The 19,733-nt window shown below is 45.7% G+C and overlaps 1 protein-coding gene across 1 annotated transcript; it reads left to right on the plus strand.

Annotated features, from left to right (window-relative positions):
- The first annotated feature begins 7,778 nt into the window (after positions 1-7,778).
- LOC310776134 (testicular acid phosphatase homolog) lies at positions 7,779-19,728 on the plus strand. The gene is made up of 12 exons (XM_083636301.1): positions 7,779-7,857; positions 8,279-8,409; positions 10,048-10,143; positions 10,963-11,049; positions 13,590-13,745; positions 15,181-15,279; positions 16,071-16,166; positions 17,172-17,304; positions 17,602-17,684; positions 18,392-18,498; positions 18,789-18,970; positions 19,157-19,728. Exons 2-12 carry the CDS (start codon positions 8,320-8,322, stop codon positions 19,264-19,266), a joined length of 1,239 nt encoding a protein of 412 aa, XP_083492427.1. The 5' UTR covers positions 7,779-7,857; positions 8,279-8,319; the 3' UTR covers positions 19,267-19,728.
- The last annotated feature ends 5 nt before the right edge of the window (positions 19,729-19,733 follow it).

A 19,733-nucleotide genomic window follows, 5' to 3' on the forward strand; every position in this document is an offset into this window, starting at 1 on the left:
CTCTCTCCTCTGTAACATGATGCCTCTCTCCTCTGTAACATGATGCCTCTCTCCTCTGTAACATGATGCCACTCTCCTCTGTAACATGATGCCTCTCTCCTCTGTAACACTCTCCTCTGTAACATGATGCCTCTCTCCTCTGTAACATGATCCCTCTCTCCTCTGTAACACTCTCCTCTGTAACATGATGCCTCTCTCCTCTGTAACATGATCCCTCTCTCCTCTGTAACACTCTCCTCTGTAACATGATGCCACTCTCCTCTGTAACATGATCCCTCTCTCCTCTGTAACATGATGCCACTCTCCTCTGTAACATGATGCCTCTCTCCTCTGTAACATGATGCCTCTCTCCTCTGTAACATGATGCCACTCTCCTCTGTAACACTCTCCTCTGTAACATGATGCCACTCTCCTCTGTAACACTCTCCTCTGTAACATGATCCCTCTCTCCTCTGTAACATGATGCCACTCTCCTCTGTAACATGATGCCACTCTCCTCTGTAACATGATGCCTCTCTCCTCTGTAACATGATGCCTCTCTCCTCTGTAACACTCTCCTCTGTAACATGATGCCTCTCTCCTCTGTAACATGATGCCACTCTCCTCTGTAACATGATGCCACTCTCCTCTGTAACATGATGCCTCTCTCCTCTGTAACATGATGCCACTCTCCTCTGTAACATGATGCCACTCTCCTCTGTAACATGATGCCTCTCTCCTCTGTAACATGATGCCACTCTCCTCTATAACACTCTCCTCTGTAACATGATGCCACTCTCCTCTGTAACATGATGCCACTCTCCTCTGTAACATGATGCCTCTCTCCTCTGTAACATGATGCCACTCTCCTCTATAACACTCTCCTCTGTAACATGATGCCTCTCTCCTCTGTAACACTCTCCTCTGTAACATGATGCCACTCTCCTCTGTAACATGATGCCTCTCTCCTCTGTAACACTCTCCTCTGTAACATGATGCCTCTCTCCTCTGTAACATGATGCCACTCTCCTCTGTAACATGATGCCACTCTCCTCTGTAACATGATGCCTCTCTCCTCTGTAACATGATGCCTCTCTCCTCTGTAACACTCTCCTCTGTAACATGATGCCACTCTCCTCTGTAACATGATGCCACTCTCCTCTGTAACATGATGCCTCTCTCCTCTGTAACATGATGCCTCTCTCCTCTGTAACATGATGCCACTCTCCTCTGTAACATGATGCCTCTCTCCTCTGTAACATGATGCCACTCTCCTCTGTAACACTCTCCTCTGTAACACTCTCCTCTGTAACATGATGCCACTCTCCTCTGTAACATGATGCCACTCTCCTCTGTAACACTCTCCTCTGTAACATGATGCCACTCTCCTCTGTAACACTCTCCTCTGTAACATGATGCCACTCTCCTCTGTAACATGATGCCACTCTCCTCTGTAACATGATGCCTCTCTCCTCTGTAACACTCTCCTCTGTAACATGATGCCACTCTCCTCTGTAACATGATGCCTCTCTCCTCTGTAACACTCTCCTCTTTAACATGATGCCACTCTCCTCTGTAACATGATGCCACTCTCCTCTGTAACATGATGCCTCTCTCCTCTGTAACATGATGCCTCTCTCCTCTGTAACATGATGCCTCTCTCCTCTGTAACATGATGCCTCTCTCCTCTGTAACATGATGCCTCTCTCCTCTGTAACATGATGCCTCTCTCCTCTGTAACATGATGCCACTCTCCTCTGTAACATGATGCCTCTCTCCTCTGTAACATGATGCCTCTCTCCTCTGTAACATGATGCCTCTCTCCTCTGTAACATGATGCCTCTCTCCTCTGTAACATGATGCCTCTCTCCTCTGTAACACTCTCCTCTGTAACATGATGCCTCTCTCCTCTGTAACATGATGCCACTCTCCTCTGTAACATGATGCCACTCTCCTCTGTAACATGATGCCTCTCTCCTCTGTAACATGATGCCTCTCTCCTCTGTAACATGATGCCTCTCTCCTCTGTAACATGATGCCTCTCTCCTCTGTAACATGATGCCTCTCTCCTCTGTAACATGATGCCTCTCTCCTCTGTAACATGATGCCACTCTCCTCTGTAACATGATGCCACTCTCCTCTGTAACATGATGCCTCTCTCCTCTGTAACATGATGCCTCTCTCCTCTGTAACATGATGCCTCTCTCCTCTGTAACATGATGCCTCTCTCCTCTGTAACATGATGCCACTCTCCTCTGTAACATGATGCCTCTCTCCTCTGTAACATGATGCCTCTCTCCTCTGTAACATGATGCCACTCTCCTCTGTAACATGATGCCACTCTCCTCTGTAACATGATGCCTCTCTCCTCTGTAACATGATGCCACTCTCCTCTGTAACATGATGCCTCTCTCCTCTGTAACATGATGCCTCTCTCCTCTGTAACATGATGCCTCTCTCCTCTGTAACATGATGCCTCTCTCCTCTGTAACATGATGCCACTCTCCTCTGTAACATGATGCCACTCTCCTCTGTAACATGATGCCTCTCTCCTCTGTAACATGATGCCACTCTCCTCTGTAACATGATGCCTCTCTCCTCTGTAACATGATGCCTCTCTCCTCTGTAACATGATGCCTCTCTCCTCTGTAACATGATGCCACTCTCCTCTGTAACATGATGCCTCTCTCTACATATCTTGAGTTATTGGCTGAGTTGATGTGGCACTGCTCTGTTCTAGCGCTTTCACACTGTATGCAGATAATGAGATTCTATCCAGATTGAACAGGATGATGACATGGATATGAAATCGCACCGGCCTGCCCATGCATGCCTTCCCGGTGTTCCACATAGATACATCTTGTTGTCAAGCGCCCCCTTTGACCTGCATTGGGTGTCACGGCACTGATTGAGTCACTGGTGGATAAGCACACAATCCCACCCATAATAACGGCCCAACTGCCGACTAAAGAGACGTACAGCCGCTCATATATGTCCTTATCTTTCCCAGTGCCGCTCATGAGAAGACTGAAAGCTGGGTGCAAGTTCTTCAATGTCACCGATAACAAGAGTCAAATGGCTGAGCGGCAAGAACGGCCGATGCATCCATTGGAGGGAGATATCAATAACCGCAGCAATATACAGAACATATAGATTCCCATCAACAATTATGCAAATGTGGGAGCGACATGCGAGTCTGTGCGACGACGAGAGGGGAATTCACCAACGCCGCGCTGCTACCATTAGCATTAGCATTGTTCGCACATCCCCTCATCTTCGGCCGCTTCCACCCCTCCCCCTCCTCTCTCTCTCTCTCTCTCTCTCTCTCTATGTATCTCTCTCTCTCCACTTCTCCATCTCCTCCTCCGCCTCCTCCTGCCTGCCTGCGTCCTCTCTTTCCTGTTCTCGCTGCAGTGTTGCTATAGCAACGGAGAAATGTGGGAATACCTCCGTCCTTCAGAGAGAGAGAGAGAGAGAGAGTGAAGGGGGAAGAGAGGAAGAGATAGACAAGAGGGAAGGGAAGGAGGCATGGAAAAGACTGTTAATTAAAAAGACAGAGAGTGAGTGGCTGTGACTCACTGCCTGAATGGACACCATTGCCTGTCACTTACTTAGCCCCTGACTCCCTCCCAAACACCCCCCCCTCCTCCCATTGATATTCAGTCTCTGTGGAAAAGACTGAGACGTTATCTGGCTGGAGGGGTGGGTGGCTGATCCGGCTGAGATTGCGTGCCTCACACCAGGCCCCGTCACACCAGGCCCCGTCACACCAGACCCCGTCACACCAGGCCCCGTCACACCAGACCCTGTCACACCAGGCCCTGTCACACCAGGCCCTGTCACACCAGGCCCTGTCACACCAGGCCCTGTCACACCAGACCCTGTCACACCAGGCCCTGTCACACCAGGCCCTGTCACACCAGGCCCTGTCACACCAGACCCCGTCACACCAGGCCCCGTCACACCAGGCCCCGTCACACCAGGCCCTGTCACACCAGGCCCTGTCACACCAGACCCTGTCACACCAGACCCTGTCACACCAGACCCTGTCACACCAGGCCCTGTCACACCAGGCTCTGTCACACCAGACCCCGTCACACCAGACCATGTCACACCAGACCCCGTCACACCAGACCCCGTCACACCAGGCCCCGTCACACCAGACCCCGTCACACCAGGCCCCGTCACACCAGACCCCGTCACACCAGGCCCCGTCACACCAGGCCCCGTCACACCAGGCCCCGTCACACCAGGCCCCGTCACACCAGACCCTGTCACACCCTGTCACACCAGGCCCCGTCACACCAGGCCCTGTCACACCAGACCCTGTCACACCAGGCCCCGTCACACCAGACCCTGTCACACCAGACCCTGTCACACCAGACCCTGTCACACCAGACCCTGTCACACCAGGCCCTGTCACACCAGGCCCTGTCACACCAGACCCTGTCACACCAGACCCTGTCACACCAGGCCCCGTCACACCAGGCCCCGTCACACCAGGCCCTGTCACACCAGACCCTGTCACACCAGACCCTGTCACACCAGACCCTGTCACACCAGACCCTGCGCACACCATTTGTTTGACGATCCATGTGTTCTGGATGTCTCCATTTGTAGTGAGGCTGCTGTTTCCATGACAACGCCCCAGCCTAAAATAGCACCACGCTTCCCCCCTCTCTCTCTCCCCCTTTTACCTCAGTCTCTCTCTATCTGTCCCTTCTCTCTCTCTCTCTCTCTCTCTCCACCTTTTACCTCAGTCTCTCTCTATCTGTCCCTTCTCTCTCTCTCTCGCTCTCTGCTTTTACCTCAGTCTCAATCTGTCCTCCCCCCCCCCTTTTTTTTTTTTTAAATCTCAGTCTCTATGTGTCCCCCTGTCTCTCTACCCCTTTTACATCAGTCTATCTGTCCCCCTCTCCCTCCCTTTACCTCAGTCTCTATCTGTCCCTTCTGTCTGCTTTTCCCTCAGTCTCTCTCTATCGCCCCTCTCTCTCGCTCTCCTTTTACCTGAGTCTCTCTCTATCTGTCCCGTCTCTCTCTCTCTCTCTCTCTCTCTCTCTCTCTCTCCTCACACACTACACTCGAACACTCACAGCTGTTTGTTCCTGATCTTAGGCCTGCTTGTATCAGGCTGAGATGTCCCATACTGTCTGCTAATCTCCATTCATCATATGCCCCCCCCCCTTATCTCCCATTCTCAGTCTCTCGGTCGCCCTGCAACAGATTCTGTCAACATGCATCAACCTCCACGTTGCCATGACAACGGTCGCCAAAATCACTGCAATTATTTCAACAAAGACGAAAACACTACAGCCACTGGGGGAGAGGGAGGAGAATGAGTGTGTGTGTGTGTGTGTGTGTGTGTGTGTGTGTGTGTGTGTGTGTGTGACAGAAGAGAGAGAGATGCAGTCTTGTGAGTCTGTGTGTTTAGTGACCCTTCAATGAACTGGTGTGTATCAATTGTGACGTTTTATGCAGAGGTTGTGCGTGTGTGTGTGTGTGCGCGCGCTTGTGTGTGTATGCATGTGTGTGTTGGCTTCGTACAGTGCAGCTCCTTTCTCTTTCTCTCCACTCAGGCCCTTATAGCCTATATATTGTTTTGTGGAAGATCAACGCAGATGGACTCACTGACCCATTTCTACAGGTGTACGGCCTTTTGAACCCAACCAGTACCAGCTACCGTGTGTGTGTGTGTGTGTGTGTGTGTGTGTGTGTGTGTGTGTACTTGTGACAGAGAGAGATATACTGGCCTGCGAGAGGGAGAGAGACAGAAAGAGATATAGAATGAGAACAAGAGAGTTCGACATGCTATATAATAGACATGATGACTTTGGATGTGTGTGTATATGTGGACATGTCTGCACATCTTTGATAGAGATCAATGAAAATCAATTCTTGAATTTGATGTTCAAAAACACACGAGTTATCGACGTTCGATTTAAACAGTTGGGAAACCAGCCAGGGTTAGCTCTAGCCAGGCTAGCAATTGTTAGCAATAACAGTTGATAACAAGGCATTTTGCGGTATTTTGCGCTATACAAACACTGCAGCAACATGTCCACACAGATAGAAGTTAGACAGCGCTGTGTGTACAGCTGGTTTAATGAGACACAAACAAGACAGAAGTGCTAATAAACAGTATTTAGTAGGCTACGATTTTAACTAGGCCTAACTGTTGATGCGCGGAGCAGCCATCTTGGATTTTTGAGGTCGGGGCTGCTGAGGCTCCTACGAGTTTGGCAGAGAAAATATGAGCACTGGTGACCTCACCGTCGCAGCTCATGACCTTTGACCCGTCACATTCCCATTTCCCAGTTTTAAAGGAACAGGTAGTTGTGTTCAAACTGTTTTTAAATCGGCGTTACGAAAACATAACTAATTTCATTGATCAAATAGCTGTTGAATTCAACATATTGCTATAATCAGAGCAAAATATAAACAATATAAACACATATTGCATAATAGCACCTCACATTAGGTCAACAAACACTTGGATGACGTCAACTCGGACAAAACCGGAGCTCTGAAATGATTACCCGAATTTCCGACCTGTAATTCCGACCTCTGCAACTGTTCAATTAATTTTTGACAGGTCAGAGCTTGTTGAGTTGTCTTGAACGGGCTATCCACCTTATTTCTAGCTGCCATGATGCCTGATGGGTGCTTCTTCCGCTTCCGGTGTAATAGATTGTTTTACAGTCTATGGTTTTAACTTGACAAAAAAAACGTCTATGAGGATTTTACAGCAGAGCCATTCTGCTCTACAGCCGTGTCGTTCGGGTGCTGGGATAACGTGATGCATTGTGGGTAGTCGGCTACTGTGGCTAATGTTAGCGGCTAGCGTAATAGTTACTTTACATGGCAGTAAAACGCCACTGAATGACCAAATTTGATTGAACTTTTAACCATTTGGAGTAACACTGTTTCCATACAGCGTTGCTTAGTTGTTTATAACGTGACTATATTTATAACTTTTATAACGTCCTCCAGTTTCCGGTTTATAATTCGGGTCTGCAGCCGAGTATAACAAAGGAAATTGCAAGCTGCAACAATAAGTCACGTTAAACCGGACCTTGTACCCACAATTATTTTTTACAGTGGGGCATTCAAAAATAAGGTGGATATGAGTCCGTTAATAAAGTTGATTGACAATGTGTGGATTTATGATGTCGATCCTGTTTGGCTCCAAATCTTAGCACAGACTAATCCCATAAAGCTGCTTTGATGTTAACAGACACTTACATGTGTGCCGAGTCAGGGAAAACACCACAAGGCCTGTCATTTTGGGGCCAAGCCCACGATGACATAGCAGGTTATAATGAATGTTTGTGGCCTTGGACTAGTGTGTGTGTGTGTGTGTTCAGTGTGTGTGTGTGTGTGTGTGTGTGTGTGTGTGCGCACACAGGAGCACAATTCGAGAACTGCCAGGTCGGTGAGTCTGCACGCATTTATTTGTTTGTCAATGTCACCATATAACTTCAAGTGTGCTTTAGCATATGTCTGTATGTGGAGTTATTACCCACTTTGAGGGGCTCAACATGCATCGTCGAGATCAAAAGCGCTCTCAAATATATCTGCCAGGGTGGGCTGTCATATCACCAGACAGACGGGAATTGGCAGAGACAGTGATTTTGACTCTGGTGGACGATGAAGTAGATTGGGACCAGAAATCCCCGGGGAGAGAGAGAGAGGGGGGGGGGGGGGGAGAGAGAGAGAGAGAGAAAGAGAGAGAGGGGGGGGAGGTCAGGTAGGAGGGCTATAAAAGCAGTCTCCTTTAGAGGATCATGCACTTAATGTCAAATCACATGTGAGACAGACTGGGCATGGCAGAAGATACGGGCTTCACAGCAGAGCACATGTGTGAGCCAGTATGCTGAGGTAAGTGAACATGCTTCTTTCCATCATCTGCAAAGTTCTGCTTTTTTGGACATTTCACTTTTACATGATGTGACATCACATTGCACTGTACATGTTAAGAATTCATAAATCCTCACCAAATATTTAAGATGACAAATTCCAGAGAGAATATTACAGTACATTGGAAATGGACTGATGACCCAGTATACATATTTCATTAGGGTGAATTATCTATTCATAAGTTAGAAATTATGTGATCTAAAAGATCAATTGTGCGCTACATCTTGCCATCAATATCTTATGATGAAAAATACAGGGCCGAATGAAGGTTCAGATTTATAGGTTTATACATAATTGACTCATATCTCTCCCTAATCCTCTCTAACTACATGTGGGTCAGTTCTCCTTGTTTGTTGACATGATTTCCGTTGTATCAGAGCAGCAGGACTCTGTGAAGGAGGTTGGACAGCCACACCTGAAAACATGTGGAAGTCGCAGAAGAATCTGGGGTGTCTGTTTCTTCTCTGCTGCTTCTCCGTGACTCAATGTCGTGTGCTGAAGTTTGTCGTAGCTGTAAGTCTTTTTTATCTCGGTCCATAGAGAAATCAATAATGGCATTTGGGCATCATACGGCATTTTATATCAGGGACAGCAGGCATTCACCGCCTTCCAACATGATGGTATAATATTACTGCTGACAATGTTTTTTTGTAGTTTTTTTGGGGGGGGGGTGAATATAATACAATTACTTCAGTTTCATCTGGAAGCCACTTCCCAGCATGAGGCTATGTTGCTGCTTTGATCCTCTTAAATGATTACCTTGCATTATTTGCTCGCAGAGCATTTACGCATGATTTGACAAAGGATTACTTTGAGCCTAAACTTGACAGTGTCAAACATTATCTCTCCCAGACACGACTCAAACGCTGCTTTTATAAACCTCTTTGCATTATCTCCCTTTCACACTGTAGTGCAACAAAAGAATGAGAAAAGACCATTGTGTTGAATTGAAAACCCAACTTATAAAAAATAGCATCTCTTTTCTGTTGCGTAGCCGAAATACTTGCTCAACTGTGGGCTGGGGGGTCACTGGTGGGTGGCGAAGGTATCGCAAGTGGGCCAAAACCTTTGCAAAACATTACGATCTTCGTGGATTATTTTTAAATTAATATTATTATGTTTGCATTTCTCCATTGTTGAATGATACCGTCTATTACAGACAGCCCCTCACTTTTAGTTTCTGATTTCTGTGGGGTGGTGATGGACAGCTCCTTTCGTCGTTAACACATTACTTGACCTCCGTTTGACATTTTTGAGATTTTCAAGTGAACCCGGAGTTGGGAAAGGTTGGGAACCGCTGCGTAAGCTGATACCTTGTGAACGTAACTAATTGCTTCATCAGCCCGTGTATCCTATTTTAATTTAATTTATGTATTCATTAATTGATTGATGCTTTACAAATTAATTCGTTTTTTAATCAGTTTTTATGTTTTTTAATTAAATTACCTTTAATTTAATATTATTACTTGAGTTGAGTTGAGTTAATCCCAGGCCTGATGAAGGCCGACTAGGCCTAAACCTTTTTCAAGATGGTGCTACCCATACATCCTTGTTATTGTTTTTTTTAAGTATATGCTTTTTGTTTGCTTAGAGTGCAGTTTTAATCCCTGCCCCTCAGTGGTCTGTCAAAGCTTTCATTGCAAACACGACTTTGTTCTTCATATCCTACCTGGTTAAACGAAGGTGAAATAAAATAACGCAATCATTTATATTTATATTAACAATTATGTCCAGAAGCAAGGTCACCTCCCCATGCAATGTCATTCAAATAGAAAAAGTGGAGCTGCTCCACTGGCAGTGAATTGGAGACTGACTTTGTCGACTTGACTTTGCAGGCTGCCTTTGTTGGAGCTTTTACACCCAAATGAGTTTAATGTAGAAGAAGTGAAGCAGAAAATGTCTCCACATCGCTGTATAATCAGCTCGTGTAACGTCAGTGTTCCAAAAGTCCCTATCTTAATGACAATGGAGCCTGCTCCAGGATTTGTCTCGATGACAGTATCAAAATGACTCTCATATCAAGACTGGACTGTCCAAGAATTGATTTCTATTTCAGGGTGGATTTCTCCTTTATTAAACTACACAGTGTAATAGCTGATGCGGCGCCATGTAACCTGAATCCCTGTGACGTGATCTGTTATGACTTTTAAGGTGTTCCGACATGGCGATCGATCGCCCATTGAGTCGTATCCCAGAGATCCTCATGGGGAGGAGGTGTGGGCGCAGGGCTTCGGACAGCTCACCGAGGTAGTTCAAGTTCAAGTTCAGACAACTTTATTACTCCCACTAGGGGGCAATTAGTTAAGAGCACAGTGGTACTGCCTCCTACTGGAAGGACATGTCGAGTAGATGATGGTGATGTTTCTGTGCATGTGCATGTGAGTGGGTGTTATTCATTATGATGTCAAAATGTGACGAAATATAGTTTTTAGTTGTCATATTTTAAATAGTTAGCCTGTAAGATATAAGATTAAAAAAATCTTCATCTCAATACACTGTGATTATGAGTAGAAAATGAAGGCAAGAGCCTGAGCTCCATTTGACCTCGATCCCATATGTGCCTGAATGCTTAGATACAGTATTGGATTAATCAAATCAATTATATTGTAGTTATGATAGAGGTTACATTATAAAACAATGACGAATACACTAATGATTAACTTGTGAAAAGGCCTAAGAGAGGGGGGGATCTTGTAGAGAATTTCTAATTAAACACATTGTTCTTCAATCAGGCAATTAGTCTGTTTACAGTGGTGATAATTATTATTAATATTATTATTATTGCTGTGGAGGCCTGAAGAAGAGAATTTTGTGGTTTTATGTAAATAGGTCAAATCTGGCTTTGAATTGAACAAAAAGAGGAAATCTCTCTTCAGCTCGAGGACTCTTAGAAGGCCCATGATTTGACAAACATGAACATGGTTTAACCCATTGATACCTGATGCAGCATTTGTGTGTGTATCCCTTTAAGACCGCGAACCGCGTTACGCACACAAATGAGGGATATACCGGTACACGCAAATGCTGCATCAGGTATCAATGGGTTAACTGCTACTTTCCTCTCAGCTGGGGATGAAGCAACAGTTTGAGCTGGGCAGGTTTCTGAGGCGGCGCTATGGACACTTCCTCAGCGAGGACTACAACAACAAAGAGGTACGTGTGTTTGTGTGGGCACGTCAATAGGCCTTTTTCACAGCAGCGATTTTGTGTCTAAAAGGCAGGAAGTAACACAGGTGCACCAAAACATTAATTAGGGTTTCCAACTTCCAGTCCATTTAGGTCCATGGCGTGAGCTGGGTCCCTAATTAGTGAGTTGATTGCACCTGTGTTTACCCTGCCTTTTAGACACAAAATGACGGCTGTGAAAAAGGCTCATAGGGTTGTGTGTGTGTGTGTGTGTGTCACAGTGTGTGTGATTTTGTTTTTTTCACATTCATCCATGGCCTTTGAGTAGCCATGGTGTGCCTACTTGCACCCATTCCGTGTGGTCTATGGGCCTTTTTCACAGCTGCCATTTTGTGTCTAAAAGGCAGGGTAAACACAGGTGCAACCAACTCACTAATTAGGGCCCCAGTACTGGAACACCTAAATGGACTGGAACGCTGGAAACCCTAATTAATGTGTTGGTTCACCTGTGTTACTTCCTGCTTTTTAGACACAAAACGGACGCTGTGAAAAAGGCCTATATTCCTGCGCCCTGGCTCCAACACGTGAAGTGACGTGGTGTTCATCATGTGTCTGTCAGTAATGGCCGTAGGTTAATGAGCATGACTCATATAGAGATCACCGGCGTGGCCTTGCGATGTGCCGTAGCACGTGGGCTAATCCGGCCCGCGGGCTCCATGTACAGAGTGGGCTGCACGCACGTCGGCTCCGTGTGCCCCCGGGCCGCAGGCTCAGCATATACTGCCATGATGAAGATATGATTTAGGTTGCTTTTCCTGTCTCTGTCAGTTCATCTCCACTCTACTTCCTGCCTCTTTCTCTCCTCATCCCTGTTCAGCCCTCTCTCTTAAATAACGTGCAATTAAGGCCAGGCCCGTAGCCAGGGTTTGAGAAATACCGAGTTTATTTTAGCGCGGTGGGGGGGGGGGGGGGGGTGTGTGTGACTGTGCCCCCCCGTTATTCCCCCCCCCCCCATTTTAAAGTAAAATCTGGTGCACTTTGAGAGCAAAATTAAGAGGCTAGATCTATAAAGAACTACAGACATCATGTTAGATGAATATCCTCTTTACTGTGCTGTTGCTTTAAAATTATACAACAAATAAATGTCTCCCCATATAATATAATTTATATTCTGCATACAGGTCACATGGCAGAATACTGCTCAATTAAATACAATGGCCCATCTACACAAAGATCAGGGAGTTACTTACCCATTCACTTCAATAGAACTGTCCCCAAAGTCTAGCCCCAATCTAGCCCCAATGCAAAATTTGAACGTTGTGGTGAGTTATGTCTCTTCCTTCTATATAGCACACAGAGAGGAGCAAATTGTTGAATTTCTGATCAACTGTCATATATCATGTTATTTATGAGGGCTTTAAAACATCAATGACGGATGAATAGATCTGGGGGCCAGGGCTATTTTTCTATTTTTTTTTTATTTCTTTTTTTATACCAAGGTCATGACCTCGGTGTCCTCAATGGTAGCTACGGGCCTGATTAAGCCTACCATGAAAAACACAAGTCTCCTCAGTAGCTACCTGTCGTCGGCGATTTGTCGTCAAAGTCTGCAAGTCAACTCGTAGGCTACTGTACTTTCCCCCGCGCGCGCTGTCATGTCTGCTTTAATTTAACATAAGAAAGAAAGAAGCATTTTTGGCATCACAGCAACATCCAACCTTATCAGCGTGATTTAGCGCGTGCGAACGAACACCTGACACTGCAGGTGACAGAGAGACGGGTGACAGAGAGACGCGTGACAGAGAGACAGAGACATATAGACGAGCGAAGGCTGATGTCAGAAGAGATCACTGCAAGATGGATCACTTTTGTAGCCCCTCTCTGATCCATTTTGGATCTCTTCTGATCCCCTCCTCTTTATGTTAAAGGGACACTCGGCTGACACATATCCGAAAACGGTAAACCGTTTTTTTTTTTGACAGTTGAGTTTTTTTGTTTTTCTGATTTTTCCCATTTTCTCCACAATTATACTTGGTCCATTTACAGTTATTGAGAGTTGACTTGAATTAAGTTGTGTGGACCAGTGATGTCAGCTTTGTGCGCAAATGACGTCACTGGTCCACAACTGAACTCAAATCAACTCTCAATAACTGTCAAACTAAATGAATGTCTCTGCAAAACGGTTTACAGTTTTCGGATATGTGTGAGATTATGTGCAAGATAAATCGGCATTGTTCTTCGGTGGAGTGTCGCTTGGGAATACCTTTGTTTAATGAAACACTGCGCGGCCTCGCCCGCAGCTCGGCTGCTGCGTGGCCTCGCCTGCTCTATTGGCATGTGCAGCGCACAATTGCTCATCTTCAGCATCACTGATGACATCACTCACTGAATGACATCACAATTGCTCGAGTGACGATCACTGATCACATCATGGAGTGCTCGAGTGACATCACTCAGCGCACAATCAGACACACAGAAAGAACCCACTTACTCAATTTTATATAATAATTGTGAAACGTACACTAAGCCTACTTACTAATGCCTTGTTCACTCCTTGTTCCCAATAGTTTTACGTACGGAGCACCGACTACGACCGCACTCTGATGAGCGCTCAGAGCTGCCTGGCTGGGATGTTCCCTCCAAACAGACGCCCCCCTCCCATCATGTCCCAGTTACCGTGGCGGCCCATTCCAGTGCACACCATCCCTCGGGCCCAGGACAAGGTGCGCAGCCTGCTGTGCCACATAAACATCTCCCTTTACACAGCCTGCGTTCATAGCCTACAGCTGGACACAAACTTGTCCATGTAGGACTAAGCCTAATCCGAGTTCCCTTCTGTAGCTCCATCTCACTCTCATGCCAGGCTGTGAACCTGTCGTGAGAGTGAGAGACAGAAGAGGATAGTCTGAAAGCATGGGGGGGTGGGGTGGGGGTGGGGGGAGTTGTCTGCCATATATACAGTCTGTCTGTGTGGGAACGCCCACAAAATGTTACTACAGCTGGCGAGACAGATGGTAGGGTAACACCAGTGGGCAAACACTAGGCGTCAGTGATGATGACGCGGAGGTGAAGTGAAAAGCTGTAGTTCCTCGAATGGCCACTTGGGGGTCGGGGGCAGTAGGCATGCCCCCCATGTTAAAATGCCCGACTTTGTAACAGGATTAAACATCTTTCCAGTCCGGGGCAACACATGGTTTTGGTCTATATAGGTAATTTCACCTTTTCATAACAACTGTAGGGGGGTCATTTTTTATATAACTTGCCTGTTTGGAGTAAAATAGATGATAGAAAAGGGGGTGATTGACAGATTGCCTGTCCAGTGATCGCGCAGCTTGCGATCACGGACCAATAGCTGGCGGAGCTGCAGCTCTGGGAAACCCCCGTCTCACGTGAGGTGCACAAGGACTCAGAGACCCATTCCCTCCCACTCTGCTGACGAAAAATCAAGATGGCGACGGCCAACACTTCAACAAACGGGAGACCAAAATCAATGGGATAGCTCTGTCCATATTTTTGTGTGTTGGTAAAAACCCCCCATATAACTCAATGGGCTGACTCACCAAAGGAAGGTGCTTCGGCTCGACACTACAGGATTGTGGATTCAAAAGCAGGTACATAGACATCTGTTCAGATATCTGAACGTAACATCAATGTTACTATGTTCACTGCGGGGGTTGAATCCCTGATCCTGTCTGCCTGCGCTGGGCTAGCAGCTAAATGCTAACTCTGCTGCATTGGAAGAACGGGAGGATTTAGCCCACGCTGATCCACTGAACACGCGTCTATGACGAGATACTGTATCTATTGGGGTTTGATACTTTCATTTGCTTCAAATGCAAATCAACTTGTTTCAAGAATTTTGTAGAAAAAAATAAAGTTCTTAATAATAGTGCTGTGCAGTGGTTTCAAGATATTGAAACCACCATTATTTCCGAAATACAAGCGAAACGGCATTGGAAACAGGTGGACTTATCCCACCCCATGGCAGAATCTTTCTCTTGGTTTAAGAAAAAGAAGATTTGAGGGCTGGAAAATAAAACGAGACTAAGCGAGATCTTAAATTGCTGTTTTTACTGTTCTGAAGTGTGACATAACTGTGCAAAACAAACGTGTATTATTTTTTTGTGACGTTTGTGCTGTTGTTTTGGATTTCTTAAGCTGCTCAAATCCCCGGGTAAAGACTGTCCAAAGTTCAGAGAGCTGATGACTCAGACCTTTGAGAGTGGGCCCTACCAGAGGTTCCTAAGGGCTCACCAGGTAAGCACCCACAGCTCAGCTTGCGTGGAAACTCAGTTACAGTATGACTTCTCTATGTGTCATGGCTCTGCCACGTATTGCTGAGATTGCAAACCCTATACCCCTTTCTTTTATCTGCATGACATGTCACTAAGATTGAAAGATGTAAAAGAGTGAATTCATACTTCACAGTTATCAGTGTTAAAGTTATCAGCACCTCCAGAGGACCTGTTAGTTATGCTGGAGACATCATGCCTTCTCAAGTGATTTTCTCAGGCACCGTGACTCCAGTGCCTCCGAAAAAGCTGCACAGTGCAATTTCTCACATTCTCAGAGACGCTAATTAACGGTTAGATTGAATTAGATCGAGAATTACAATGAAAAGGTTTTAATTAAACCCAGTCCCTTCGTGCTGCCTATTATGGAGGTGTCTGACGTCTTCAAGTGAGGGCCTCCTGCATTGAATTTTACCGCCCTCTGCTGGAGGCACACAACATGCAATGAAACGAAAACTCAGGATCCCAAATTGGTGCATTTAATTTCTATCTTCCCCGACCAAAGGTTAGAGCTATCCTTGCATCAACAGACAATACTAATCCATAACATTAATAAGGTGTGTGCAGTTTTGAATTGAGATCAAAGTGACATTATGAGTCCACCTGCAGAAAACAGCACAAGTTTAGTGAAAGTTTCACATGATCTGGAAGAAACAAAGCTTATTAAAGTGATGCATCGCCAGGAACATTACTAGTCAGAGTGCAGAGCAGTGCTTGACGTGCTTTCATCTTCTCACTCATTTCTTCACCTTGCAGTATTTTGTGGAAGAACTTTCCAACCACACTGGCTACGCCGCGTCCAGGGTGGTGGGCCGAAAAATATGGAGGGTCTACGACACTCTATCCTGTCAGGTATAGGCCTACAGTGTTTTATCACAGCAACTATACACACACACGCACACGTGTACATACTGTACACACACACACACACACACGTGTACATACTGTACACACACACACACACACACACGCGCGCGCACACACACACGCGTACATACTGTACACACACACACGCACACACACACACACGCTTACATACTGTACACACACGCACACACACACGTGCGTACATACTGTGCACACACACACACACACACACACGCACGCTTACACACGCGTACATACTGTACACAACACACACACACACACACACACACACACACACACACACACACACACACACACACACACACACACACACATACACACACACACACATGAAGTAATGTGACTTGTGAACTATTATGCGGTTATAAATAAGGTTGTCCCCTCCACATTAAAAAGAATTGAAGAATGGTAATGTAAGAGCTTTTTTTTTTTTTGTACGTTTTTCTTGACGTCACTAAGAATACTAAGAATCGAGAATCAATTTTGGACCAAATCGTGACCCCATCAGGAATCAAATATCGAATCGTGAGATATCCATAGATTTACACCCCTGGTTATAAATACTTCAATAACAGATACAGATACCAGCTGCATCATGGCAGAGAGTGAGAGAGAGAGAGAGAGAGAGAGAGAGAGAGCAAGAGACAGATCTGCTGTCTTCAACACATCTGCAGAGAGATGGGGGTTGGGGCGCAGGGAAATTATCTTTATGCATACGACATGGATAGAACAGCATATTGAAATGATAATTAAACCATTACAAGATAGGTGGTTTGGTTTCTGGGCCAGGTTGAATACACTCAATTCACACTTGCGAAATGAGCATCTGTTATTTTCACGTGCTAAAAATAGCCGGGATAACAGAAACAATGAAATGCAGCCATTTAGAGCGCTTTGTTGTGACTCATGTGTTGTCTAATGTGGCTATAAGAGTGATGCATCGTAATGAATGCCATTTGTCTCATGTAGCGGATCCACAACCTGACCCTCCCACGCTGGGCCACCCAAGAAGTTCTGCACACCCTGAGGAAAATAGCCTCTTTTGAGGTCATGTACAGTATCCTCAGTCATAAGCGCAAAGAGAAGGCCAGGCTCTCGGGGGGTAAGAATTCAAATAAGGGGCAATCAATATTTTTTTTTTAATTTAAATCATTAAAAAAAAAATATATATATATATATATATATATATATATATATATATATATATATATATATATATATATATTATAATAAAGTTATAAATAAAGTAATTCTGATTCTGATTAGAGAATAACTGCTAGATATATGTCATATGAGCTGATGGATGATTATAGCGCTAAGACAAGATGTTGAATAAGGTCAAGGGGATTGTTTGTGTTGTTGATGCCTGGGTCAATTTAATTTGTACTGTGTTTACCAGGGGTCCTACTGAACGCCATCCTGAGAAATTTCTCCAAGGCTGTAGAGCAAGGGAGCACACTCAAATTCCTCATGTACTCAGCTGTAAGTTTAGGGTTCAGGCTCATACAAAACACAGAAACCCACAACCCGGGGGCACGGTGGTAGCGCTGTCGTCTCACAGCTAGAAGGTCCTGGGTTCGATTCCCACCTGGGACGCTGTGAGCGCTGAAGGAGTGCGTGCCCGTCCGCATGTCCTCGAGTGCCCACCGCCCGGGTGGGGTCGTCAAAAGGGCCTTTCTGTGTGGAGTTTGCATGTTCTCCCTCCGTGCCCCCTGGGGGTTTCCTTCATATAGGAACCCCTCACCAAAACATGCAATATCTTGGTCACTGAAGTGGTGCCTCCTCTGGTCGTTGGGGGCGCCTGTTCGGAGGGAGGGGAACTCGTTGGAATAGCGTGATCCTCCCACGTGCTATGTCCTACCGGTGAAACTTCCCCTGTCAGGTGAAAAGAAGCGGCTGGCTACTGCCCATGTCTCGGAGGAAGCATGGAGCCAGTTTCGGCTCTCGCCAGATCGGCAGAGGGTGGAGCAGCAACCAGGATAAATAAAATTAAAATTTGCACTAACGGGGGAGAAAAATGGGGGGGGGGGGAGAAAAAAAAAGAAATGCACAACCCACATATTTTACGCAAACGTCTATCTCAGCTATCTCCTCGTACATTATACATCCAGATAAGAAATGTACACACATCCTTTTCATGTGAATAATAACCTCTAATCCATTTTGACATGACATGTTTCTCATTCCAGCACGACTCCACACTCATTACCCTCCAGGCTGCTCTGGATGTGTACAACGGCCTTCTTCCGCCGTACGCTGCCTGTCAACTCTTTGAGTTCTACCAGGAGGCTGATGGGTAATGCAGTGCGTCTTAACATTATTGCACACATTTTTCTCTTGGCCTATTTAACTATGTAGTTAGGTCAGGTGGCCCAAATGCACCTCATTTGGATTCATCTCATTCCACTTGTGTTGCCACTCCACACCATTCAAATTCATCTGTTTTTCCTTTTCAATTAAATGGAAACCTGGCCGCGATCCAGGAATGCAAATGGCCAATTAAGCCCATGATACACAGCCACTTACATAACACTTTGCAGAAATGTGTGTCATCTCATTGTGCTCATACTCATAATAATTCTCCAGATCCTATTCCCTTGAGCTGTATTACCGCAACGACTCCTGGCGCGACCCGTTCCCGAACCCTGTGCCAGGATGCGATGGGCTGAAGCCCTGCCCTTTGACCGTGTTCACTGACCTGCTGCGGGAGGTGGTGGCGGAGGACTGGGAGGCCGAGTGTGGCTTCAGACCCAGATGGGCGAGCACCGGTATGGGGAGTTGTCGCTCTGAAGATGTCACATATTATCATCCTTGCTTTGCCTTTGCCTTGCCTTTCAATGCATCATTTGCCAATGTTAAGGCTTTTCTCCAATGTGTTTACACCTGTATAGTGTGTTTCCACCTACTGAACATAGTGAATCTCACCCTTGTTCTTATGTTGCACTCTCCCACAGGCATCATCACGGCTCTTGCAGTGGCTGTTGGTCTCCTGGCGGTGGCGCTGCTGGTTAGCATAGGAGTGGCAATCCACAGGAGTAAAGCACACTACTCCAGAGAGGTGTAGTGCAGAGAGACGACTGTCAGCACAAGTGTCTATATCCATATAAGCAATGGGCCTTTTGCCACCAGCAGCCAAAAGACAGGAAGTAACACGGGTGCAACGCTTGCTTCATGAGGGGTTCCAACTTCCAATACATTTAGGTGTTCTCATTAATGTTTTGCTTGCACCTGTGTTACTTCCTGCCTTTTAGACACAAAATGGCTGAGGTGAAAAAGGCGATTGGTGCCTTTCAGCTGTGGGGATAGCACAAATAATGTAGCGTGAACATGTTTTTATTATTTTAGATCTTAATTGGGTGTGTGTGTTTTTTTAAAGCTCTTTTTCTAAATGTCCTATTAATTATGTATTTGTGACTGAAACACAAGTATTTCAATAGTGTAATAATGTATAATATAGATTTTTTTTTTAATAAGGTAAGGTAATAAGATATCAGATTTCAAAAGAAATAAAGAATGATTTACAGTAGTCAA

Source organism: Poromitra crassiceps (assembly GCF_964638095.1).
Source record: "Poromitra crassiceps genome assembly, chromosome: 4".
NCBI classification, from domain to species: Eukaryota; Metazoa; Chordata; class Actinopteri; order Beryciformes; family Melamphaidae; genus Poromitra; species Poromitra crassiceps.